This window comes from Chroicocephalus ridibundus, chromosome 13 (genome assembly GCF_963924245.1).
Source record: "Chroicocephalus ridibundus chromosome 13, bChrRid1.1, whole genome shotgun sequence".
Classification (NCBI taxonomy): domain Eukaryota; kingdom Metazoa; phylum Chordata; class Aves; order Charadriiformes; family Laridae; genus Chroicocephalus; species Chroicocephalus ridibundus.
This window is the reverse complement of record NC_086296.1, coordinates 12,705,404-12,730,204: the sequence shown is the minus strand read 5'-3', so window position 1 is coordinate 12,730,204 and position 24,801 is coordinate 12,705,404. Positions and strand designations below refer to the sequence as shown.

The 24,801-nt window shown below is 40.9% G+C and overlaps 1 protein-coding gene across 10 annotated transcripts in view; it reads right to left on the bottom strand.

Moving 5' to 3' along the window:
- Positions 1-24,801, bottom strand: part of CIT (citron rho-interacting serine/threonine kinase) — a 74,407-nt gene that overhangs the window by 3,391 nt on the left and 46,215 nt on the right. For 5 of the 10 annotated variants that reach the window (XM_063350726.1, XM_063350731.1, XM_063350727.1 and 2 more), the window contains 23 exons: positions 18,505-18,702; positions 17,825-18,018; positions 17,179-17,314; positions 16,641-16,745; positions 15,127-15,267; positions 14,848-14,955; positions 13,982-14,144; positions 13,572-13,736; positions 12,209-12,346; positions 11,755-11,935; positions 11,455-11,546; positions 11,054-11,158; positions 10,010-10,179; positions 8,969-9,049; positions 8,623-8,758; positions 7,216-7,355; positions 6,263-6,355; positions 3,847-3,955; positions 3,593-3,721; positions 2,669-2,749; positions 1,968-2,046; positions 1,670-1,852; positions 476-809 (listed from right to left, as the gene is read on the bottom strand). In XM_063350726.1, coding sequence (XP_063206796.1) covers positions 476-809; positions 1,670-1,852; positions 1,968-2,046; positions 2,669-2,749; positions 3,593-3,721; positions 3,847-3,955; positions 6,263-6,355; positions 7,216-7,355; positions 8,623-8,758; positions 8,969-9,049; positions 10,010-10,179; positions 11,054-11,158; positions 11,455-11,546; positions 11,755-11,935; positions 12,209-12,346; positions 13,572-13,736; positions 13,982-14,144; positions 14,848-14,955; positions 15,127-15,267; positions 16,641-16,745; positions 17,179-17,314; positions 17,825-18,018; positions 18,505-18,702 — 3,261 coding nt within the window. Of the gene's footprint in view, positions 1-2; positions 810-1,669; positions 1,853-1,967; positions 2,047-2,668; positions 2,750-3,592; positions 3,722-3,846; positions 3,956-6,262; positions 6,356-7,215; positions 7,356-8,622; positions 8,759-8,968; positions 9,050-10,009; positions 10,180-11,053; positions 11,159-11,454; positions 11,547-11,754; positions 11,936-12,208; positions 12,347-13,571; positions 13,737-13,981; positions 14,145-14,847; positions 14,956-15,126; positions 15,268-16,640; positions 16,746-17,178; positions 17,315-17,824; positions 18,019-18,504; positions 18,703-24,801 lie in introns of those variants that run through there. The other 5 variants (XM_063350728.1, XM_063350729.1, XM_063350730.1 and 2 more) reach the window with 4 other exon arrangements.

Below are 24,801 nucleotides of genomic sequence, written 5' to 3'. Positions count from 1 at the left end.
TTACAAGTTGCACATATTTTTCTCACGTACGCACAGGAGCAGCAGCAGCACATCACCCAACTACTGCTGCTGCCGCTGAGCCAGCGCTGCCTGCCTGCCCGCTCCCGGGGGGCATCATTCTGACAAAGGCAAGGACTGTCAGCATCACGCTGAACACAACGGGCTCCCACATTCCTTTCTCCAGACACTGTCCCCCCTTCAAGTCCTCAGTACCTTGATTTCTGTTGGTAAATGCATCTTTGCTTTCAGAGCTGGAGGACTTTAGCCTGTTGCAGAGTCAAGCTGCTTTTGCAGCTCCACAACGAGCACAAGGGAAGGTGTTCCCAGGGCCAGTGAGTTACCGTCTGTGCTCAGACTGAATACAAGTTGAAGGGGCTAAGAGGTGAAATTTGATTTGCTCTTGTACTTTACAGTATCGTCAGCCCTTCCACACCTTTTCCTGAGAACAGCAAAGTTCTCCAGGCTCCTGACTTACCTTATTGACTTGAGCAAGAGGAGTTCTGGCACCACTCACAGGCATTCGTCCTCGGCTGCTCTCGTCGAACAGTCTTCCAGGGGACCTTTCTCTGCGGGTGCTCAGAAGCCGGCCTGGAGATTTCTCCCTCTCCAGCGGTCGCCCAGGTGACTTGTCCCTCCGCAGCTCTGTCCTTCCCTCGCGGTACCGATGTGGTGTGCTTGGTTCTCGAGGGTGGCTTGGACCTTCCGGTGGTCCTGGGCTTGATGCTACCCGCTTGGTTATGTGCTCGTTGTATGTGGGCGGACCTCTCTTGTTTGGGCTACTGTCATTCAAAAATAATGGACGCGAACAGCTGAGCGACAAAAACCTCACGTTACATTTTCTTTTAGCAAAAATGTAACTTCCCCCAAACACGCAGCTGTGTTTAGGTGAACAAGCATCAGACCTCCCTGAGCCAGGGTGAAAAGCGCAGAGGTATTTTGGCAGCTGAGTATTTATTACGTTAGCAACATTCGTAAAGTGCCTTAATGAATTGCTAATGTAAGTCACGTCTATGTATCCAGCCACAAAAGGCCATGTTTTCATATCTTAAGCAGTATACTTTTCCATATACAAGTACACTAAAATTTGATCTATGCCTTTTCACATACATACAAAATTTTCAGTAACTCGAGGATGTTCAGGCCAGGCTAGGATGAACTACAATCCTGGATTCCTCAGTTTCCGGTGCACAGTGGCACTATCAACCCCAGTATTTATTCACCCGTCTGAAGTATCGCTGTTCTGCTGAGCAGAACAAGACCACGTCACAACTTCCCAACTCTGTCTCCCTAAGGCTTACTCGTTATTTAAGAGGAAGGGGCTCTTGCTTTAGAGATTGTTAGAGTCAATTGATGTTTACTGTCATATCAACAGCATTTAAGCTCACCAAGCTTTGAAGTCACAGCTGTATCACAACATAAAAGGCAACCAGCTGAAGATCACAAAGCATTTATGGAGCAGATTACCCACATATTCCTACAGAGTTAATGTTTCTTTGCCTTCTGGGTTTTAAAACATCAGTAACTCTACTCCTTGTTGCATTCCAGCATTACAACGGCTGGCTAACGCCAGCCTCTGTCTCTAAGAATGGAACAAGGGCATCCAACATTTGGGGGGAAAAAGTTTGCTCACAAGGTGCGCAAGGACCATAACACACGGACTTCACCATACCTGCGCGTAGCAGAAGATCCTCTGTGGTGCTGCTCATTGTTGTTCTCCTTCACTAGATTGCCCTTACAGCAAATCACCCTTAATTTGTCTTGGTAGGAGGAGGCCAAGTAGATAGCTCCAGATGAAATTGCAGGCCCCAGATACCGTGGATTTGGTATCTCCAAGTGGGCTCGTGCAGGAGTTCTGGGTAAAATTGCAGGAAAAAGTCTTTACAATGACAACACTGTACCGTTTCCAGGGAAGCACACCTATTCTTGCGGCACATGCTGTTCAAAGTGATTAAAAGAGAACAACTTACCCTAGAGAAGCTCGTGCCTGAATCTCGATCACTTCAAGGGAATTGAAGTGGGTCACGAACAGATAGGGCTCCCTGTAGGCTGAAGGAGCAGCACAGAGGGAGGAAGAACAAAACAAAATTCTCCATTAAAAACTTCTAAAGAGCATCAGTGAGCACAAAGGAGCCTCACAGCCCCTTGGGAAAACTAAGGGAATACATTTTCTGTAGTAAGACGCAGAGTCTATTACTAAACCGGGAGATGCAGGCTTAAAGAATTGTTGCTTTGAAACTATCTGTATCTCAGGAATTTCCCTAACCAAAGATTCATGAAAAAGGCATTACAAACAGACTAGTAACTGAACAAAATCCCACTAGGGAGCGCGAAAGGCCTGAGGGAACCACACCAACATTATCCATTCTTGACTGTTTCAAAATTTCCAAGCATCACTAAAAATGCCACTGGCCAGTCCGATCACTGTCAGACTGGGAACATTAGAGAAATATAACTTTGGGTTAGCTTTCCTCAAATTGTTTATACTTCAGAAGTTCTGCCATTTGGATTTATAATGATTGTAAATCATGGGAGAATCTCCATAGTTTCTGGGTGAATTGGGCAAGGGAAAAGGAAACGGAAGCACTGAGTGAAGAATACCTGTCCCCCAGGGATGCTTCCCAGTTTCAATAATTTCCATAAATCTAAGGGAATGTCCCTCAGCACTTACCGAAAGCTAAGGGCAAGCGATTCCATTTCAGGTCATCTGTCCTACTGCGTCTTCCATAGGAATCCACAAAGACACCAAACTCTGCCAAGAAAAGTAACATCATATCATGAGCATATGCCTGAATTTTATTAATTTATTTTTGAAGGGACAAAAGCAATTGTTCCTGGGCTTTTTAGCAGGGACAGGGTGCTTACTGTCTTGCAAATCCCAGAGTGCCATGAATTATTCTAATTGACATTGAATTGGTTCGATGTAGGAGTACTTTCAGTGCCAAAAGGTACTGCAATTCTAGGTCTCTCTATACCAAGTAAGGTAAGATTATTATTCAGTCTACAGTTGGGAAGACTAAGAGACTCCTACCCTAACTCACCCCAAATTACTGCTAGTGGGCTTTTGAAGACATGCTGTGCGTTCCCATGACACTATCCTAGAGGGTCAACAAAAGCAGCTATATGAAAAAATAACACCCTCTCTTATTTCATCACAAGAAGATCAAAAGGTCTCATCTGTCTGGACAGAAACCAGTCAAGAATGCCAAAGTTTGAAAACCCCTTAACGTTTTCTCAAGATAATCAAACACCTGTTTGCGCTTGACATGGACTACAACCCCGTCCCTTTAGGCAGAGATGGCTACTTGTGGTGCCTGAGCCACAGGCACGGAGAACTTCTAAGCCAGAGGCGAGCTGCCCAAAGCCCCTCAGCAGACTGGATCAGTAAGTGCTATTTTAGTGCCAACGCCCTGTGCATCCTACTGTTTATAAACCACCAGCCACAGCTCTTCCAGGGCTTGTAGATTCACAGTCTTCAACAAGTCTTCATTACCAGGTACTAGAAAGCCAGCTCAGCTTTCCTTTACAACAGTACTTAGGTACCTTCTGACAGTTCACGTACCGCAACAACTGCCCAACCACACCACACGCTTACCATGGAAACACAGCAGATACTCCTCCCTCTGCCCTGTTGGGTTCACTTGGACGATACTGACTGGGAAACTGTTGGTGGAAGCAGCAAACACAGCAGAGGCCAAAGTGTGGTCATTTTTATCCAGAAACTCTGCAAAGAGAATGGAGAAAACCAGCTTGCTCAGCACCGACTTTTTTTCCTAAGCTGCTTTAGAAAAGCCCCACCAGAAGAATCTGTGGAGCCACTTGATGCGTTTCTCAGGAAATGTCTCCTACCCTCCAGCGTATACTGCTTCATCTCGATTTCATAGAACTTGTTGGTTCCAATGATGATGCTGTAAGTGGTCAAATGGATGCAGCTGCAAGGCTCAGACGTTTCGATCTCCTGGAAAAGAGGAAAGTATGGACCAATATTAGTTCCCTATAACAGTTCACAGATTTTGCTTATTGTTGAAGATTATATATTGCCACATTTATTTTTATAAAAGGGAGAGACGGCAACCTCAAAGTCACCAGCAGTCTCTCAAAAGCCTATGGAAAAGCACTCTTGCTAGAAGAAAGAGTTTCGTTTTGTTGGAAGTGATACTTGCTTGAATATAGCCTCGCGTGTCAGCAAGTCCAGCTGCTAACCCTAATACGAACCTCTTCCTTTTGGAAGAACACACTATTCTTGAAGATGCTCTTCTGCTCTGTAGCTCAGTTTTCTGGAGCAGCAGGGAGTGGCTCCCTCCTTACAGCAGGTCACAGCCGTGCCAACGGCTGCGTGTCTGAACAGTGTCTGGAGATCATCTAAGACCAGGAATGAGCCGTTTTAAGGGCTGAATGACAGACTTGTCACGAGGAATTCTATCAGTCAGAACCCTCCCAGCTCCTGAATAGCTGTGCTACAACGATCACTTCCTAGCCTGGAAGTCACCAGGAATCAGGACAGCTGCTAGAGAGACAGACAGACGATTCTAAGGCAACCGCAGCAGGATTGACGCCAGTCAAGTCCCAAACTCTCTATAACCCACGGAGCAAAACTCTTCTCCGTGGGCATGTCCATCACTGTGATTGCCCCAACAGAAACAATCAGCTCCCTAAAGCAGCTCTGCTGTTAACACCTAAGAAATTAGCTTGATGGCTCCTTAAGCAAAAGGAAGACCAATATACACAATCTTCCTTCCTTTGTACAGCGTAACACAGACTTGCTGTCCACCATGATCTGCATAGTGACGGAACAGCTGCAGGTTAGCCTGACACAACCCACAGATCCCCAGATCTTCTGAGGAGAAGATTCCTTGCATAATTCCCAGTTTATCTGGAAATTTAGTTGGCAGAACAGAAGAGCACATTCTGGGCTTGCTGCCATCTTGTTAGGATCTAAATTCAGTTGTCTGGATTAGTGAAAATAAGGAAAACCTGTCTTCTAAAACACGCCTTTGCACGTTTTGCATGTAAGCCCTTGTGGAGGCCCTTGGCTCTATGGCGGTGAGTGGCAGCACTAGCAGAGGACGGTGACGCTGCATCTTCAGTGTTTCCTGCCAGCTGCTGCTCCACCCTGAGCAAGAGTTGATATCAGCTACAATGCTTGTAGATGTTCCAGGTTTGCTGCCATCCACATTGTTTGTGCCAAGATCTTCTCCATCAAGTCTTTACTTCCAAGGAGGCCAGCAGGTGAGTCACTGTGCTGATTCTGCTCCCATACAGCAGCGCAAGTGTAGCACTTTGGGGATAAAAGCCTCAGTCAAGCTGTAAATTGAAATGGTGCCTTCAAAGTAACCTGCAGAAACTCCCAGGGATATGTAGTTTGACCTGAAGATCCCTTACCTTGTGAACTGGAGAGGACATGAGTTTCTGGGTACCAGCCCATTTTAAGGCGGGCAGTGGTTAACCTCTGTTCTGAGGAGAGAACCCCAAGATGTTGGGTTTTTCTGGATGCGTATGAGCATATAAAATTTATTCATGACAGTTCATTGGACTTGTCTTCAAGAGGAACAGGGGTTAGATGCTCGAGTATTATCTGCTTGCAGTTGGCTGTGTGAAGAAGAGCTGCCGTAGGTCTGCTTTTCGTACCCCATTCCCACGCATGGCAGAAATAAGCAACACTTGTACCAGTACCGCGGGGTGCCGGTGTTGCAGGTAGACAGGGTGACATACAGAGGAGGGGGGTACATGGCCATGGGCTACACGGCCACCTACGTCTTACTGGCCAGAAGAACGTACACGTGTATCAGGGTACGTGTGGGAAACGGCTGCCTATCCTGTGATGGAATGATACCAAATACCCCTTGATTTTCACAGGTACAGATACCCATTCCATTCCTTCCTTAACTGCACAGGAGGGACAAGTCATTTCCTATGGATTTCTCTCAAGACAACAGAGGTGAGGGAACACTGCTGGATAATTAAGAAGAAAGGTTTTTTTGGGTAAGTAAGTGAGGTTATGATTAAAGCTTATACCGAGATATTGAGTCCGGTATCTCAAAAAATCACCATTGTGTCCTGCATCTCTCCAAATCTGCCAACTCTTATTAAAGGAAATTGCGGCCTACTCCAATTTTAGTCCGTGCACGTTGCAATTTTTTTATCATTTTACCTGACAAAAAATGTTCCTTCTGCATGCAAAAAGGTTTAAGATGTTTGCTCCAAAGCGAAGTCTTGGTGCAATGTTTGAATTACCTGAACTACTGAAGGGAGTGACCAAGCTTACCTTTCTGATACAGAACTTGCTCAAGCTCTCGTTGTATCGCAGAACAACCACTTTGTTGGGCATGGCAGCACAGATACAAAGACCGTTCTCAACCTGTAAGGAAGATTACAAGCATAGTTCAGGATGGTAATACAGGGTAAGTTCTAATGCTGAGCGTGTGAAATGGATCTGAGAACCTCTTGCCACAAAATGAACTTTGCAGAGACAAGCAAGTACATTTTTAATAGCGTAGTTATTGTGAATTAGTGAAATAGTGAAAAGCTGCTTCACATTCTCAAAAAAGAATGTGAATTTGAATTGCTTCTGATTCTTTTTATTCTTGAAAGAAGTTAATAAAAAATTAGAAGATTTTCCACAGAAAAATGTTTCATTAAAAGGGATAAGAAGGTTAGGTCTAAACTTGAACCCCCGAAACTGTCATCTTAACCGTCACTTCGAAATGAGTGATGCTCGGTTTGTTATCAAAGTAGTCCGTAGAAGTAATTGTTAATGAGAATTTTTGCTGTGGATAAATGTTCTAGACTAAGACTGGGAATTAATGTAAATATCAAGAGTTATCAAGTGACGCAAACACCTAAGTAAATTTGCTAGCCTGGAAATTGTTACATGACATTCAAGAACAAACAGTGGATGGAATTCACTAATTATAAATCTCAAAATGGAAGTCAGCTGTGAGGAGGCTGTGCCATCCTGCATTTCTTCTTATGTAGCAGTTCAGGCCACACCGTCATGTCATCCTGACTGCATTTATTCATACTGGTAGTAGATCCTCCATACTGTCCCCAGCTCAGCCTCTCTTCAGCCCCTATACTCTTCTTATTTGAACAAAAAGATACAAACGAAGAATACAGGCGTTGGATTTGTTGCCAGTGAAAGAAAGATGCTGATTTCGTTAATATTAAGCTCAGCGCAGTCTAAAGGGTGGTCTGGGGCCCGAGGGAGCTGTATCCCACCTTGCCAGCAGCAAACAGGTGACATCCTTTGACAGTCTCAAAGACATTTGGTGAGACATCGGGCTGGGCTGGGAGGTGAGACTGGGCTAGAGATTGCTTCACTTTCTTTACATCAACAAGGCACAGGGCCCTTTCTTCTCCTGGAAACAAAAATGGTTACAGTTCGTGAAGGGAAAACTCCCTATTCTCTACAAAAGTCCGTTCTGTTACCTAAGCAGCAGCTTATCATTACCGGCTGTTACTGTGGTAACAGTCACAAGGTACCATGTAGAATTCATTCCATATTATTGCTATTAAAAGTGAAACAGAAAACTTACAAAAACCCAACCACACAACAGGCAGTAAATCCACTGGGAGAACAGCCATTGTCTCTGTGGGTTATTAGTGTTGCCAAGGTCTACTAGATCATAACAACTGTGGCCTCATTAGGACACTATTCAAAATTAGGCAGGAGGTTTTCTTTTACCCTTCAGAACTTCTTAAAGTACAAGGTGCTTTAGCCTCTCTGTGCCAACAGAACCAGCAACGGATTTCCAAGAAGCGCCCTAATAAATTGCATTATAGACCAAGCCCAACTCCTCTCAGAAGTCTGGGGACACAGTAACGTAGCCTTCTCCTACTTTTGTGTGAGATTTTCTTTTTCCAATTGTTTTTTTCTCCACTGCCACAATAAAGCATGGACAGGTTAAATCTTTACAAGGGAAAAAACGCAGAACAAACAGAACAAGAGAGAGAATTTGTTTTTCATTCCCTACAAATGTCATATAGACACTTGATAATTTGGGCTTTCAGATGAAGATACGCCCTAATGTTCAACATGCCTACATCAGTGTAGGAAGGATTATCTCTGGAAAACCACAGATGGAGAGATTAAAGCTAGTGTTCCTTTCATAAGGAATCTTAAACAAACCATAAAAGAAGTCCCAATTTTGTTCCATGGATTAGTGTTTAGAGGAAGAGACATTAAGAGTTGTTTGCCTTAAGCCACAGTGATCACATCATGGTCCTCAAATGGTTAACCATGTTAAAAAGAAAAGTTATGTAGTGATTAGGAAGAGATATGCTCACTGATCAGCTCAACACTTTTTATATTGACCTTAAAATGACGACTAACCCCTGAGCTGGAAATGTTTTGTCTGTGGTTCCTCCATCCCTCCCTCAGCTTTGGAAACTGAGAAATCACTTTCTCGTGAAGGTTTAACTGAACCTTCCTTCACATGTTCATTTACAAGAAAACCTCAAACAACCCTGTGTTAACCACAGTAATTGATTCCTGGCAATATACTGATAAAAAAAAAGAAAAAAAGCCTGTAACGAATCTCCAGGAAAGCCTGGCCCTTTGGCACCGCAGTACAGAGCAATCACCACGTATTTACTGCAGGACAAATGGCAACACGTAGCCCCTACCTGCTATCATGAGTAGCTTCTCCAGGTCCTTGATGAGGTGAATTTGGAAGACAGCACCCATTCCTGGGATGTGCGTTAAGGAATTCTTCAGTACATTCAGGGCATAGAGACCTTCTTCTGCACCCACCAGTACGACCTACAGTGACAACAGGAAAAAAAGAACAATAGGACTGCATGAGGAGAACAAGGAACGCTCCAAGAGCGAACTTGGATGATACTGTTTACGAGAAAAGAGGAAAAACAAACCAACAAACAAGTCTATAATTACACGTGTTGCTGTTTAGATACCATTTCCATGACTGGAATACCCGATACTCAGAGAGGCCCAACTGAACATTGTCATTACCTGGTCACTGAAGGGCATTGTGCAATTTATATCCAAACGGTCTTCACCCTCTAGCTTCAGCAGGGAATTTCCAAGCAATTTCTGCAAATGACAAAAAGATACATTTTTTTTGTTGAGCTAATCTTTATCTCTTTCTCTATTAGTATTTTAACAATGTACGGTCATCATTTGAGACAGGCAAAACAGTTGGCACAGATTTCTTTTTCTCAGAAAGCTAAAAGTTGCAAGGATACCTCCTACAAAAGAATTAGTAAACTTTCATCTACCTGAAACACAGTCAGGCAAACTGATCAGAATTAACCTAAACTCAGATAGAATCTATTGTTGTCCCTATCCCTTCCCTTTCCCCCATCTCCTGCAATGCAGCAGTGAAATTTTCCTAGGGGAAGGATTAAAAAAAACCATCCAAACGTTGGTGGGAGCGTGTATTTTTCTTAGAGACAAAGGAATGCTAGCACAAGAAAAGAGACATTTCATGCTAGTTAGATATTCCCTACCTCCAAAGCTAACATTTTATCAGAAAATAGAGAGTTATCAGTGCAACAATGATGAAAAAGGCTATCCAAAACAAAACCGACTCAATTTGCCCTCTTATTCTTACCAGGACTAAAATTTAAACTAAAAAACACACCCCACCCCACCCCACGAAACTAAAAACCCTGACTCCGTAAGAATGGGAGAGGAGGGAGCTTTTTGCTTGTTTCTTTCTTTCAAGGTTTGCTCATTCCATGTTGTGCATTATGCGATTGGATTTCAACCATGTCCTAACTGCTTTTTCTTCCTTTCCTGTTTGCTGAAATTACAGAGATATAATTTTGGGATGTTCTTACTATACGCCCCGAGTCTGAAGAAGGGTATTGTAACATAAAGCATCAGTCTCACAATGAATTAGCTTCCCAGTACTCATATTGTGCATCATAAGGCAGAAGTAATAACTTACCTTCAAGTTAAACCTCAGGATGTCAAATACTGAAAAATTATTTTTCAAAACTCTGCTCCCTCCCAGAATATTTTATTATTAAATGAAACTTTTATACTCACAGCATCAGCCTCAGCTTTTTCTCTGGAAACTCTCCCACCTGCCACTATTGATTCCAGTGCTGTGACCCAGCGCTGTTTGTCAGGGAAGCTGGGTGCTAACAGGTAGAGTGTTCTACCAGGCCAGCAAGTGGTGTGTGGATGAGACTCCAATTTTAGGATATATGGCACATCTGAGATGTTATATAGATAGAATAAGACTTAGATTAGTTTTTGGAATATTGTCAGCGGACTTAAAATCAACACCTTTCAGCCTCATTGGAGAGAAGTTGTACTTCTGATGTGTTACCATAGCAACTTATACATAGGTTTCTCCTTTACAGGTCCTGCACAGGCTAGCTACTTAAAGCTAAATATTGCCTGGACGTATGCAATCCATACAAACAATGCTGTCTCTACTAAATAAAAATAATTTCTTGCCTTTTATTCAAAAGAGGAAGAAATACCATTGTGAAAAAAAAGTACAAAAACAGCCACTTGACTAAAGTTTTCCCTGTACTGTTCAGGAAAAATCTGTAAAAATTGGTTATGGAAACCTTTGTTTTTAACAAGCTGTATCCTTTAATGTTAAAGTCAAGACATACATAATCTTTTCATCAGTTCTATGCAATACATACAAATCAAAACATCAACATTTTTTCATAATAAGAGACTGTATACACCCCACAGTATTTCTAAGTTAGACTTTCTGGTTAGAGCACAATGGTGGCATGAATTATGACACTTCACACGTGATAGCGAGCATTGAGAGAAGAAATCTAAATAAACCGAGTGCTTTTAAGTATGTTACAAAACTCTTAAAATTTACTTCCATTTGGCTTGATTACGATATTATTCACAGTTCAACTACCATGACAGAAGCAACGGCCCACGTGTGACTAAACCTAGATGACTGACCTGTTCACCTAATTCAAATAGAGGTAACCTCCAAATTACACAGTTACAGAATAAAAGTTAAAGGGAGAAAATTTTGCTCAGCTAAACAGAATGCCAAGCGATGGCAAGCCAGATGAAATCCGTTTGACCTCATCTACATAAGATTCTCACCTGTCTTTGCTGTATTGGTAAGTTCAGTAGCTCCTACAGCTCCATGAACAGTTACGTCACCGTCAGGAAGGCAGAGCTCAAATTCCTCCAGAGGCCTCTGTCCAGCTGCAGGGAGAAGGGGGGGGACAGATGAAGAAAGAACGAACAAGTAATTAGCAAGATAATAGTTGTGATAGCAAAATGAAGTGGATACAGACTGGACGTTTCACAGCTGGATTATTATGACATACCAGCCAATAAAACCGTTAAGGGTCTAGAAAAACAACAGTGTTGCCTCATTACAGAAGATTTAGCTAAATTACATGTGGCCACAGCAAGCGGTAACAATCTTTAAGCCTCTCAACTCACCAAACAATATCTGAAGATTAAAAAAAGTGTTGTTCTTAGAAATGCTAAGTTACCTTCTCTTGCTTCTGCATCATAAATGAGCACTTTCGTTCCTTCCAGGACAATATACTTCCTGTCCCAGCCCTGTTGCCCACGTTTATTATTCCTGAAGAAAAAAAGCACAAAGCCATGTTGGATTTTCTGCTTGGATTGTGAATAAAACAAGCATGCAACTCTCAGAATGACAAATTTCAGTGCTAATAAGTAATTGTAATGGGTATGTACCAATTATCACATTGTAAGAGCCAGGATAATATAAGGAACTGCTCCAAATGTTTCAGCACCTGATACGGCACCAAGATTCATGTTTGTACCTCGGCACTTTCATCCATCCTTCAAGACGCAGACTGCTGCTTGGCTCCTTCAGCTGCAGCCCGGGAGAATTCATCTTATCCCGGCAGAACGCTTCAGAGAAGTGCGTGGCATATTCTGTTGGCAGTCCACAAGTAGCTGGCAAGCAAGTTGAGCATTTTGGGTGACACATCACCTGGCACTCTGACAAAAGGACAGAGAAAAACTTCTGTTACATGACAAAAAAAATCATGACACAGCTGCCTCAACTTCCAAGCACAGACCCCAGCTTTTACAAGAATCTCCTTCTACTCTAAACCATCAGATGTTTTCTAATGTAGAATGTTTGCACCAAATAGTTTCGAAGTCTTCATACTTCCTCTTTTCTTCAGCTTTCACTGAAAATCTCCTCTAGACGGCTGATGCTTTTTCATCTACCGTCCAGTGCCACTTTGTTTACGCACACACTCTTCTTACCCAGACATTTAGATGCTTGCCGTCCAAAGTGCACAGTATCCAGGCACACCGCACATTTTGTTGCTCTCATATTTAGCCCCACATTAAAACGATGTGGGATATTATGATGCATTCGCTCTTTCAGGCGTCGGCTGTACTCTGGAAGTGACAAAATTTATTATCAGGATGAAAACTGTGATAGAGATGAAAATTATAGTGGGTTTTGGCATTTAAGGCCAAGGTAATAAAAAGTGCCTATATATCTCTATCAAAGCCCTGCTGAACGTAGACAGTATTTTCCTTCGCAATCTGCAAATCTTAAGCTACATTACCACCTCAGTAATTACCTTATACAGATGCACAGAATGTGCCACTTGAGAACAGACTGGAGAACTGAAATGGCTAATGTTTGGTGTCGCAAGATTATGGCAATCAAACCATCTAAATTTCAAGTCTGCACTCAGCTCCCATTCTTACAACGTGCTAAACTCATCTCTCCATTTTGCTTACAGCTAACAAACCCTTCAACACCTCCAATGTTGTAATCAATACACAGCAGGCCTTCCTCGTACAGCCTTCGTGCTAACCATCCGTGCCAGCATATCTTAAAGCATACCCAAAATCCCTGCTAGTGGATTTATACTGAACACAGTTTATCCTTCAAGGCATGGTCTTCTACTGATGAACGCGTCCTCCTTCCCATGCCAACGTTACCCATCCTTATAGCACCCTCTGCCACCCCAGCACCTATCTGCGATGGCTGGACCTGTTTGTGGGTTCTGGCTTTTTCCAGCTAAAGATTTTAGTTCAGAGTCTCTGGGTTCAGCACTCACTCTGCAATGCTGGTTAACTAAGAATAAATGAGCAAAGCCCTCAATCCTTTAATTTTTTCTGATGATTCTCTCCCCTCCATTCTCAAGGATATGGAAAGGTATCCCCTTTTTCTAGTTAACAGGATACCAATGTCATCTTTGACCCGGTATCTTCCTTTTATGCCTAATTGAAGTTTTTTCCCTTTACCAAAAGTCTCGATAGAATCTTTCTGCTTAGCAGAACAAATCTGCAGTTTACACAAGTAAAAAATGTTAACTGCTAAGGGAACAGCCATAAATCCATTTGATCAATGCAGAGAGTAATACAGAAAAACATACTCCTTTGAAAAAAACATGCTTTCAAAACAATTCATGCTAATAATTACTTTTTATGGCTGAAGTTTTCAGAAATAAATTATATAACCCAAATAGAGAATTTTAAACCAAAAACAAAAGCAAGACTTATCACCTGATATTCCTATCATGACAAAAATCTGGTTTTGAAATTTTAAAAAAAGAGATAGCATTGAAATAGTAGACTGCAAAAAAAGAAAAGATCACCAGGAACCTACCCTCTGGTGTGGAAGATTCCTTCCTGCGACTGGAGGGTGGCGCGAGCAAACTGATCGGAGTAGGCTGATGCTCTGGTGAGCGGACTATGGCAGACATGATGATCTGCTGCCTGGCTGTGGCTGGAGTAGATGGATGAGGGTGGTCTGATATTTTCCGATGAGCAGCTACAGACAAGATAAATGCCACTCATTAACATAACCAATATGAAGCACTACTTCAGAGCAGTGGTTCTGTGTAACCGTTCAGTGGTGACAACCCGCAGAAAAAAGTGTAGCCTTACTGCATCTTCACAGCAGTAGATAAGAATTAAACAACAGATGTTATCGCTATAGTGGCACACAATTAAAGCACGTTTTCAGACCAAAAACGTGCGCCTCCTTCCAGATTCACCTTTTCTGTTAACCCCTACCTTCTTCACGAGCAGATCTGAGTTCAATGCGTGTTTTCTGTAGAGCCTCCTCCAGCTCAGCAGAACGAGCCTTCTCCTTCTCCAGTGCCACTTTCAGCTCATTGTATTGCAGGGGAACCTGTGTGGGTAAAGAAGGGTCCTCTTTCCGCCGACTAAACAGGCCCTAGCAACAGAAACACACAGACAACTCCTAACTCCTAGTAAGAGATGGCTTAAACTAGGCAAAGTGAAACTAGCTAGTGGCAGTCCGGCCAGAGGGCCTAATGATAATTCTGATATGCGTAAGGATGGATTTTTAGTGCACGTTGGCACTGGAGAGAAAATGTTGAGATATGGATTAATTTAAAGAGGGACGTACGTTACCTGTTAGTACTCACACCTTGAGTTTCCGAAAGCATCTAAACAGAGGATCTCAAAATACGTCGTTAAAATTAAATTACTAAATTCAAAATGACAGAACGTCTTATGACAAAGATGTGACAAGTCACATCGCCTGACTAATCAATCCTATGCTGTAACTACAAGGCAACCACTCTAGATACACAATATGCTCATACACACATACATACTTACCATTAAAATAAAAAACAAAACAGCATGGTTAAAATTCTGTATTCCTACAGCCTCACTGAGGTGTAGCTACTGGGTTGTAACCTAAGTATTGTAAGAATAACAAAATACTGAAAAAGCCACAAAGAACACATTCTGCCTAGTAAAGTTTGCGTTCAGCAACTCAGAATGCTCTTAAATGAGGACGCATTTGTGTTACACAAAGAAAGATAAAACAGAGTATTATGAATACACAGCACGTAACTAATCACAAAACCGTCATTGCATTCCATGCCTCTCAAACCTTATTCACCCACCTTTTTCTTTTTCGCTGGTTGGTCCATCTTTGCCTGCAGGAAATCAATGAGTTTGGTTTGCTGAGAAATAGTGCCCTCCATTTTCACTTTTTCATGGGAATAGAGGACCTGTGAACCACACACATACAAGAAATTTCATCTTAACAGAATAAACAAACAGATAACTCAATAGCAGAACAGAGCTAAAAAACAGTATAAGGAAAGCGTCACACAGAAATGGTAGATCACATCCTAAAGGATGGGGAGACAGAGTCCTGCTCACTGTTTTCTCACCCTCACCTGAATGTTTTCCAGCTGATATTCCAGGTCACTTCTTTCGGTCTTCAGAAGATCTGCTCGATCTAGAGCCTCTTGCAGACCTTGAGTGAGGCGGAAGATGTGATTCTTTTGCAGATCCATTTGCTGCTGCAGCTTTGCCTGCTGTTAAGAGGATAACACAGGCCAGTGTTTTGCTTTTGTTGATTGCTTGTTTTTAAATAAAAGGCATTCAATGTTACCATTCCTTGTAAAATTAGCGTCACTGCAGAACTTAAAAGTAAACAGACAATTCTTTAATAGCTGAAACATTACAATGCTCTAAAAGTTTTCCTCCCCTGCAGAATGCATTATGAACTACACAGGCATTTCTATGCAGTGTATTTATATTAATTTGTAGCAACATCATTTCTTTCAACTGCATGTTCAAGTTATTTGGTTAATAAGACTGCACATACACGAAGAATCTCTTGATGCCATTTTCTCAAGCTCTCTATACAATCACCAGAAACCATCTCAGTACTTTGTAATAATAAAAAAAAATTTTCCTATAAACCAGTATAAACTTCTTCCTCTATAGTGATATAAGATAAGGAAACTTATGTCCAACTATTTACGTCTGTGTCTCCAACTAACAACAGAAAAGGGCACATGATAAACTGCTCCTAATTCTTTCAGGTTTATACTTCCTTGATGAGAAAGTCCGAGTATGAAAACCATTAACGCTCGTATGTTATGAAACAAGAGTCAGAAACCTTTTACTGTGATGCATACTGGAGTCTCCAACTCAGGGAAAACTTGTCAGTAACCCAAGTACACCAAAAGGCTCTAACTGCCCTGTCTACTTGCCTGTAACCACCCTTCCCTTGAAATCCTCCTCTGCAACCGCTTCCCCCACTACCCAGCTCTGGCTGCCTGCATTCAGTGTCTCACTGATATGGTGCAGGTGTGCAGCCTTGGATCAGACTCCTGTGAACCAAGCTAAGTTATGAAAAAAGAGCTGTGAGAAGCCTCACCTGTGGCCTGCACTCATGAACCCTCAGCCTATTGGCTCCAGAGCCAATATTAAGCTATATTCCTTGCTCTTGGTCTGGTCTGAGCTATGTTTTGAGAACACTGTGCCTGGGCACAGACCTTGTCTTGCAGACCTGACCCAGGATATGCCTCATCACTCCAGGCTTCTGTAATGATCACTGGGCCACTAGCTGAACCTGCTTACCTTCACCAAACCTGCTCTGTTGTTCTTGGTCAGCTACTGTGGGACTGTGCCCACCAGCTGCAAGGTCCCTGTCCTTGCCTGACTTGCTGTCACCCTTGGCTCGCAGCTCACCTTCCCTTGAGGAGCAGTTCACTTTTACTGCTCCATGCCAAGGCCGCACACTTTGCAAAGTTTTAAGTAAAAACAACCCCCCCAGCTTTATTAATGTCTCTAGTTATATAGGAGAAGGGTGGATGTGTAACGCTGCTAATCGCACAACTTCCCCCTCTCAAGATGTGGAACCTTCTTCTGAAGTTATAAAATGAATTTCCAAGGTTACCTCCTCCAGAAGCCTCTGCTTGAGCTCCCTTTCTGTTTCAAGCTTCTGTTGTAAACTGCGTGCATTCATCTCCAACATAGCATGCTTCTTCTCCAGGTCATTGAGCTAGGCAGGTGGGATAGGTGGTCAGAATTAACATAGAACACCAATAAATGCACCGTTCCACAATCTTAAAATCCAACTTCACCAAGCACACACTTGGAAAAATGACAAAAAGGAAAAATGACACATTTTTCCTTTACTTACTGTAAGGGAGAAAACCAACCAAACAACATTGCCATTGCACAAATGCAGATATCAAGTTACTGAAGGACTTTATTGTACACTCCAGACATCATAGGCTGCTTTCAGCTTTAGTCTTTTCCAAAAGGAAATTTGAGGTCTTTAGCTTGAAGATAAAATTCTGTTCTATGACCTCCAGTCTTTTTAATTTGCTCTAACATCTTGAAAAAGCTGCTAAAGATCGCATTTCTACAAGTAATACCTCTAGAAAAGTATCTTGTCTAATTATGAAAGTCTAGGGTTGAAAGTTGCTTACCTTATCAGAAAGGCTCTCGGCTTTGAGTTTTTGTTCCTTCAGTGCTTGCTGGAGGGCCAGAATCTCTGCCTTGTGTTCTTTGACAGCCAGTTCTACCACCTGGCGAGATTCAGTAATACGCTGATCTGCTCTCACTCTGTATTAAAATGGAAAATAACGTTACCTAACTCCTTCCTGGGCTTGACCTCTTCCTAGCGTGCAATGGCATCAATAACTCTTTTCAGGGGTTTGCCTCAAATTCAAGATGTTACTTTATAAAGCCAGACTGTTTGCTGCAACACTTTGATATTACATAAACCTCTCCCTGCCCCTGCTAGAACTGCAGCCTGAAAATGTCAAGACCCCACAGGAACAGTTGGGAGCAAAGACTATTTTTTCATATAATAAAGTAAAAGATAATAAATCGAGACATTTTATAAGTTACAATGATAAATACCACTCCCCATGAATCGCTCACTTGCAAAGCAACAAAAGGAACAATATCACTGGTGAATGACTATTAACTAATAAACCATTTTTAGAACTACCTCACAAGAATTTATATTTAGTTCCAACTCCCATATCCTCTTCTAAATATAATTTTTGTACTAGCTTCTATAGAGAATTTTCATAAAAGTTAATAAAAGGAGGAGGAGGGGGGAGAGACCTGCTCTGTTTCTCAGTATCCAGCATCCTCTGCAGCTCTCGAACTCGGCATTCAAACTGGGACTTCTCATCCCCTAGAACACTTCTCCATGCTTCCCACTGCCGCTCTTTCTCCAGGAGTTCATCATTCAGAGCCTCCAAGTCCATTACTTGCTCTTCCAGCATTGTACATGTTGTCTTCAAGGCCTCCATAGTCTAAAAATAAATCCTTCTATCAATTCTCACATCCCACATCAAGCGTGCACTTTAAGCTTCAGCCTTACCATTTAAATTACAGTACATGCAAATTGGCAGCAAACATAAGCTGGTAAATCGCAACCCATTTATTTCAAGGCTTCCATACATTCACTTGTGACTGCCGTTAATGTCAGATCTATCTCATTATGAAAATTTTGAAATTTCCAGGGTCACAAAATTAAAATGAATAATTCTAAGTTACAATATCTTCAGAGTGCAAAATTTCTAAATAAAATTGCATAAAAACACAATGGGAAATGCCAAAAATTTTCATACACTCAACTGCTCTGGGAAGGAAGGCTTAAACAATAAATGGTTTTAAGCCATTGCCCCTGGAACCATATTCATTCCTCATAGGTTTCCAGATTTAAAAGAATTTTTTGCCTTTCAGATAATTAGCTAGCCATCACGAAGAGCCTGTGATCCAGACTTAAAAAGCCATACTTGTTTCTGACTGGTAAGCTGCATTTCTCTCTCGGTGATCTCCCGACGGAGATGGTCAACTTCACTTCGCAACTGGACAACCTCATCATTGGCCCCTGAGGCCTCATCAAGTTGTTTGGACAGGAAGAAATTCTGATTGTTCAGTTCTGCATTGTCTTCGGTGAGCTGGTTCAGCTGCTCCTCCAAATCCGTAATCACCTAGACAGAAAAATAAATTAAATTACATGTCAATGAGTACAGTTTTTTGAAAAAGCGTTCTCCTCTCACAGAACCATTTATTGCCAAGCAAGGAGACAATGTGGCTTTTTTTTTTCTTTTTCAAATTTAAACAAAACCAATATGGTAATGGTAAATTTTATGCACATGTGCACTTTGATGAGGAATACCATTTTGTTTCTTACAGAAACTAGCTTGATTTTTTTTTTTTCTATTTGGTTTGGAGGATAAATATGCTGCAATGTGATTTATTATTTGAGAGAGAACTGTCACATCCAAAGCCCTGGATTGGGAGTCAGGAGTTCTGGTTGTATTCTCAGATCTGCTGATGACTTACAGTGTGCCTTTACCAAAGCACTTTACCTTTTTTTGCCTCAATTTTCCCTTAAGTGAAACGAGGCGAATACCTCTCAGAGGGGCTTTCGAAGCGTGATGTTTAAGAAAACTGAACAAGAGGTGCAATACAGGCAGTACAATCTGATTAATCTGCCTAGCAATTGTTTATATTGCTATATGTAACACTGCATGTAACCAGGAAAAGCAGAAAAATTTTAAGAAATATATTCTATCAAAGTAACAGCATTACAGATGGCAGCTCGGGATATATGAAGACAGAAAAAAGTGCGGCAGCACAACAGACTAACAGAAAATCAGTGAAAAGCAAAATCGCCACAAGGACAACAGCCTTGCCTTTAATGAAGTCAAAGCGTCCGTTTGTCTAATCAGAACAGCATTATACTATATGCTTTAAACCACATTCCCCTTCAATCTGAAGAAAAATATGAACAAGGGTATGTATACCATTTTCACAGTCCCATTTGGTTTTTATGAATGAAAGGCCACAAACACTGGATGGATGAAAACCTGTACCTCCTCCTAACTCAAAAACAACATCATCACAACAGATGAGAAAGAAACCTCAGTATAATCTTGAAATCAGCTTAATAAAAAGAATTTCAGAAACTAGAAAGTTCTATACAATTCATATTCAACTCTTACAAACATGTTCTAGAGGCATTTTTGCCTAGATGTCAAAGAAAAATGAGTAAGATATTTCATTAAATGGGAAAAATTAAAGTCCCAAACCACAGTTGGCCACATTCAAATTTAAACGTTCCAATTTCCTACACAAGCCAAGGACTTAAATATCTAAAGCAGCAGAACAGAGAGCATACATCTCTTCTCAGCTATCTGGAAAGATGACAACCATTTCTTTTTGAAGACTCTGTAACGCATACATTGGCAGCCTTTTACCATGCCTCTCCTAGATCTAAATTAACAGTATTTGATTTTTAAACTGTCAGCAGAAAAAGTCCAACTGACATTTCTCCCTGCTGGGTGAAAGGGAGTTCCTGCTGCCCATATGTTTAGGCTCAAATCAAAATGATTCATACTCTATAATGCAACATTTCTGATGAAAATCTGATTGTGTGATTGTTTCTCAGGCACTCTCACTGCCCTATTCAAAATACATTTTATTCTGTATTGTATGTGTCAAGTTTTCAAAGACCACGGACTGTATCATACGGATGTGTTAGTGTCTATATTGCTGTAGGGATAAGAACTTAGAAGTGTATTTATACAGACAAAAAGGAACAAAAGAACATTTGTTTTTACAGTGTTTTACCTACCATTCTTACAAGTAACATCTGTGATTTCTACTAACTGCCAGATAAAATTATCTCTTTATCTACTACTTGTTTTTTATTTCTATGTTTAACCACACCAAGTACCAGGCAGTTTTAAGATATCTTTTATACACCCATGGTTTCTTCCACATAAATTTTATATATTAATACAAGTACTTTCTATAAAAACTATTAAAGTAGGTTTGAAATACAAGAAAGCAGAGATGGGGAAAACACAAAATTGATAGGGTGACATGCAGAGTTAATACGTCAAACTACTTAATTCATTTTTTAAAACTGGCTGTATTTCAAGTTGATTTTATCCCCTAAGGACTGGAAGTTAAGCTCCCATTCACCTTTATGCCGTATTCTGAGATTTTGACTTCTTTCCCTGAATATAACTAAAATTAAACCACACCATTTTAAATTTCCCTGTTACACTTTATCTAGTAGGATATTTCTGGAAAATGAAAGACAAAGCAGTTAAGAAAGAAGGGTTCCAGAAGAAGTGACGTGATCTCCTTTATTGAATATTTTCCTAACGGTATATTTGTTGACAGTTCCAAAATGGCTTAGCTTAAATCCCGCATATATTATAACCTATATAATGTAATCTATAAAGATCGACAGATTTTACATTTTTTTTAAAGACAGAAAGTTTGTTCTCAGTACAATTTTCCTTTTTTCATGAGGAAAGTGGAAAATTGTTGACAAATCCAATTTTTAAAAGTTATCTTCAGGTATGTAAACTAACAGGGTTACAGAGCTTATAAATACGATAAAGACTAAACAGTAACGGGTAATATTGACACAGGAAAACGGGACGTGGTGTGAGATGCCTGTCCTGGGAACCAAGAAGAAAGAAAACATAGATCAAAAAAGACATTTGACAAGAAATGTTGTCTTGGGCATACATCCATCCATCCATCCTATGCCAGAATCCTGTACCTGAAAAGAGTTAATAGCTTTAGGTATTTTTCTTTTCAGTTAAGGAAATTCCCAGGCAAAAAAAAACCCAGATAAACTAACCAACCAACCCTGAGCTATTCTGGAGTTAAATTTCTAAGTATATTAAAGGAAAATCTGTAGGAAAACACTATTATATCCTTTAGAAACCCATCATATAGTTTTATATATAACAACCAAACACTTGAAAGCTTGGAAAAGCAATTCTAGGCAATCTAGGCAGCCTTATCTGTGGCACTGTATCATCACTCACTGAGCAACTGAAGTTTTCTCTTCAATCTATGCACATCTTCATCACAACTAATACACAAAATAGAGATATAATCCAACTACACCACACTAATCTTGGCAGATTGTTCACTACGTGCCACGTCTAAGCGCACAACTTATCTTTATACTGTTACAGAAGACTCTATCTCATTTTTAAATACTACAGAGCAACCCAAGCGTAACAGCTCTTCAGCAAAAGTGACCGTACTCAGTACAAGTCCCTCCCCAGTGCATAGTTTCAGAAAAGCAAAGTGTTTCTCGACTGTGAGATTGCGCCGTTTCACAGCTATTGTACCGGCCCTACAAACTTCTCCAGGCATGGATCACAAGTTAAATATCATTGCAAAAAGCACTTCAGGGCCATGATGATTAGGTTTGCATATCAGACACAACGTACAAAATTTAATCCATATGCTCCACCTATCAAAACCACAGGCAAAATAATGAGGGAAAGGAGAAAAGGAAGCCATTTTAGAATACCGCTAACCACAGTTTGCAAACTTCTCCATAACCTTATTCCTTCATGAAGACGTCCCAGTTCTCAGACGCCACCAACAAGCATGCAGGAAAATGCTAGGACACAGCAAGGTTAACTGTTGCAGGATGCCATCAGCAGCAAGTTATTTGGAGTTTAACGCAATTTTCCATGCAACCTTAATTCAGAACACCCAGATTCATGCATAGTTTTACTCTACCCATTTCCACTCCTCCTAACCCCCACTAATCTTTACTAGAATGCTAGCTGTCAGAAGTAACGAGGAAAAAAGGAAAAGCTATCTCTCAGCCCCAAATTATTGTGAGGAGGAAGCAAGAGCATGCATCAGAGTCACTTCGTCTTAACCTATTCACATTTGGATCCCAGAGACAAAGCTTTTCTAGCTTTCTACCAACCATTGCAATGGAGCACAATACCAAGCCTCTTAAAGGACACAGCTACAGATAGATACCAGTCTTGTATCTCTACCAATTTGATTGAAAAACAACAATGAAGTCCTCACTTTCTTCCCTTTTCCACAGTCAGACAACATCTGTGGCTGCAGAGCAGCAGGACATCACACACGCTGCATCCTCTCCTTTCCACAGTAACTCATTATCAAAACATACAGTCTCTGGTACTCCTCCATCCTAGTTGCCAGAAGACGAGCTCCCTCTGCCAACCATGAGCCTCATCCTGAGATGATGATGATGCCGTCGTCCGTGGCGAAGGTCCCATTAGCCTCTTGTACAGCAACACCTCATCAACACTCTAGAAGCCTCTGATTTTTTGCTAGGCTACAAAACCCACAAAGCCTATAACTTTTGCCTATAACTACCATTTGCCATCACATTTTCTGTGAAATGAGAATCAGGGATAACCCTTCCCACCCAATTTATCTCCCCCACTCCAGATTTAACAAAGCCACAGAAAAGTTTTTGCCTGGGTATTAGCCTTGTTACAGTGGGCAAGATCCCTTTGCTCTGCAACGTAATTTAGCATCGAAGTATATAGCATCTTTAGACATCATTTTGGAAGTTCTCACAAACACAGATTATTCTTGTATGCCAATTCATTGAGCAAATGTGGAATCAGGACTTAGACCAAAGTCAGCAGGACTTTATGCATGACTACAATTAGACATGTGGCTAACGGGCTTGCAGTTTTAATGCCTCAATATCCAATCTCACAGACAAGTGCAGAAATGCTTAAGACGGAAACATAAGATGATGACAAAAGAGCCTCAAGGAGGGGAGATCAACCTTGTTTTACTGGAGAAACCTTGAATAAATGGAAATGCGATATCCGATTTGTATTAAGAAAAGCCTCTCTCCCTGCAAGAGTAAAATCAGCAGCCTGTACCTGAAAAAACCCTACAAGATTCAGATGGTGGTTCCCTGGAACAGCAATAGTATTTCACTAAGCTGAGTGTAAAAACTTCATAGGATTGCTTTTCTTCCAAATATTTATAGACTTTACTGCCCGCTTACTGATACTGAATGTTTTAGTTTTGAAACAATACTAGTATTACTTAGATAACTTAGTTGCATTTTTAACTTCAAATGTGTTGATGATCCAACAACAAGTCATAATTTAGAGGCAGGTGGAAACAACTGACGAATACATATATTTTCCTATTTAAGAAAATGTCTTTTATTTCTATATCTTTTTCCGATTGCCTAGAAAACACTTCTAACACTCAAATGGATGATATTCTTGATCAAATAATTCTTTAAATGTCAGGAACTAGTCCTCCCCTTCAACAGATTTGCCAGATGAGCTATCGTTGTGAGAAGATTATGATAAAATATTGCTCTTCGTGTGTGCCTCTGTGCATCTCTGTGTGTGTACAGCAGGTACTATAATTACAATAAAAATTTTAAATTATGTGTCCTATTATTTCCTGCGCAATTGAGAGAAAGAGAAACCATTTTCGTTCTGAATCCCAATAGAAAAAAAAAGAGATGTCAGGAGATGAAACAATGCAGAGCTATCAGAGCAATTGAATATAAATTCACAAACAAGGCAGAAATCACAACCAACAATATAGCAAGTCCCTATATATGCACCCCAAAACACAGCAAATTTAAAATGAACAAATAGGAGAACCTAAAAAAACATCCACTTGGCCAGAGACCTCAGCAAAAGAAAGAACAAGAGTGCGATGAGGGCACAGGGAAAGCAGACACACGTTTGAGATTTAAGCCTTCTCTACAACTGGGAGCTGTGATCTTTGTGAAGCTAGAGAAACAGAAGAAATAGCAAAGAAGGTAGACTAAGTATTTTTATTTATCTTTTGAACACTACAAATGTTCAGATTGAAGTATTTCAATCTTTCAGGTTTTTTTTCCCCGTCTAATCTTATTTTCATAATTCTTACAGTGTTCTGGGCTTCCCAATAAGATTAAATAAAAAATAATTCCATGCCAAAGTTTGCCAGCATAGTTCAAGGAGTTTGTTTCAGCTTAAAAAGGATATCTTTGAAAACTTGCTGAGAGAATAAACCCACTCATTATCATGCTGCATAAGTAGCAGCATATTACAATTATTCCCTTAAGTGTTATTTTTAAGAGAGTATAAACTCTAATCACCTTCAAGTAGAATCACATGGTCACCAAAACCTGAAGCCTGCATCATAGTCGGCATAATAGATAAAATTGAGGTTGAAACATCTGGTGAAGGCACCATAATTAACGTTCTCTGATCCCTCACTGTCAATAGAGGATTGTCCTATATTTTCTC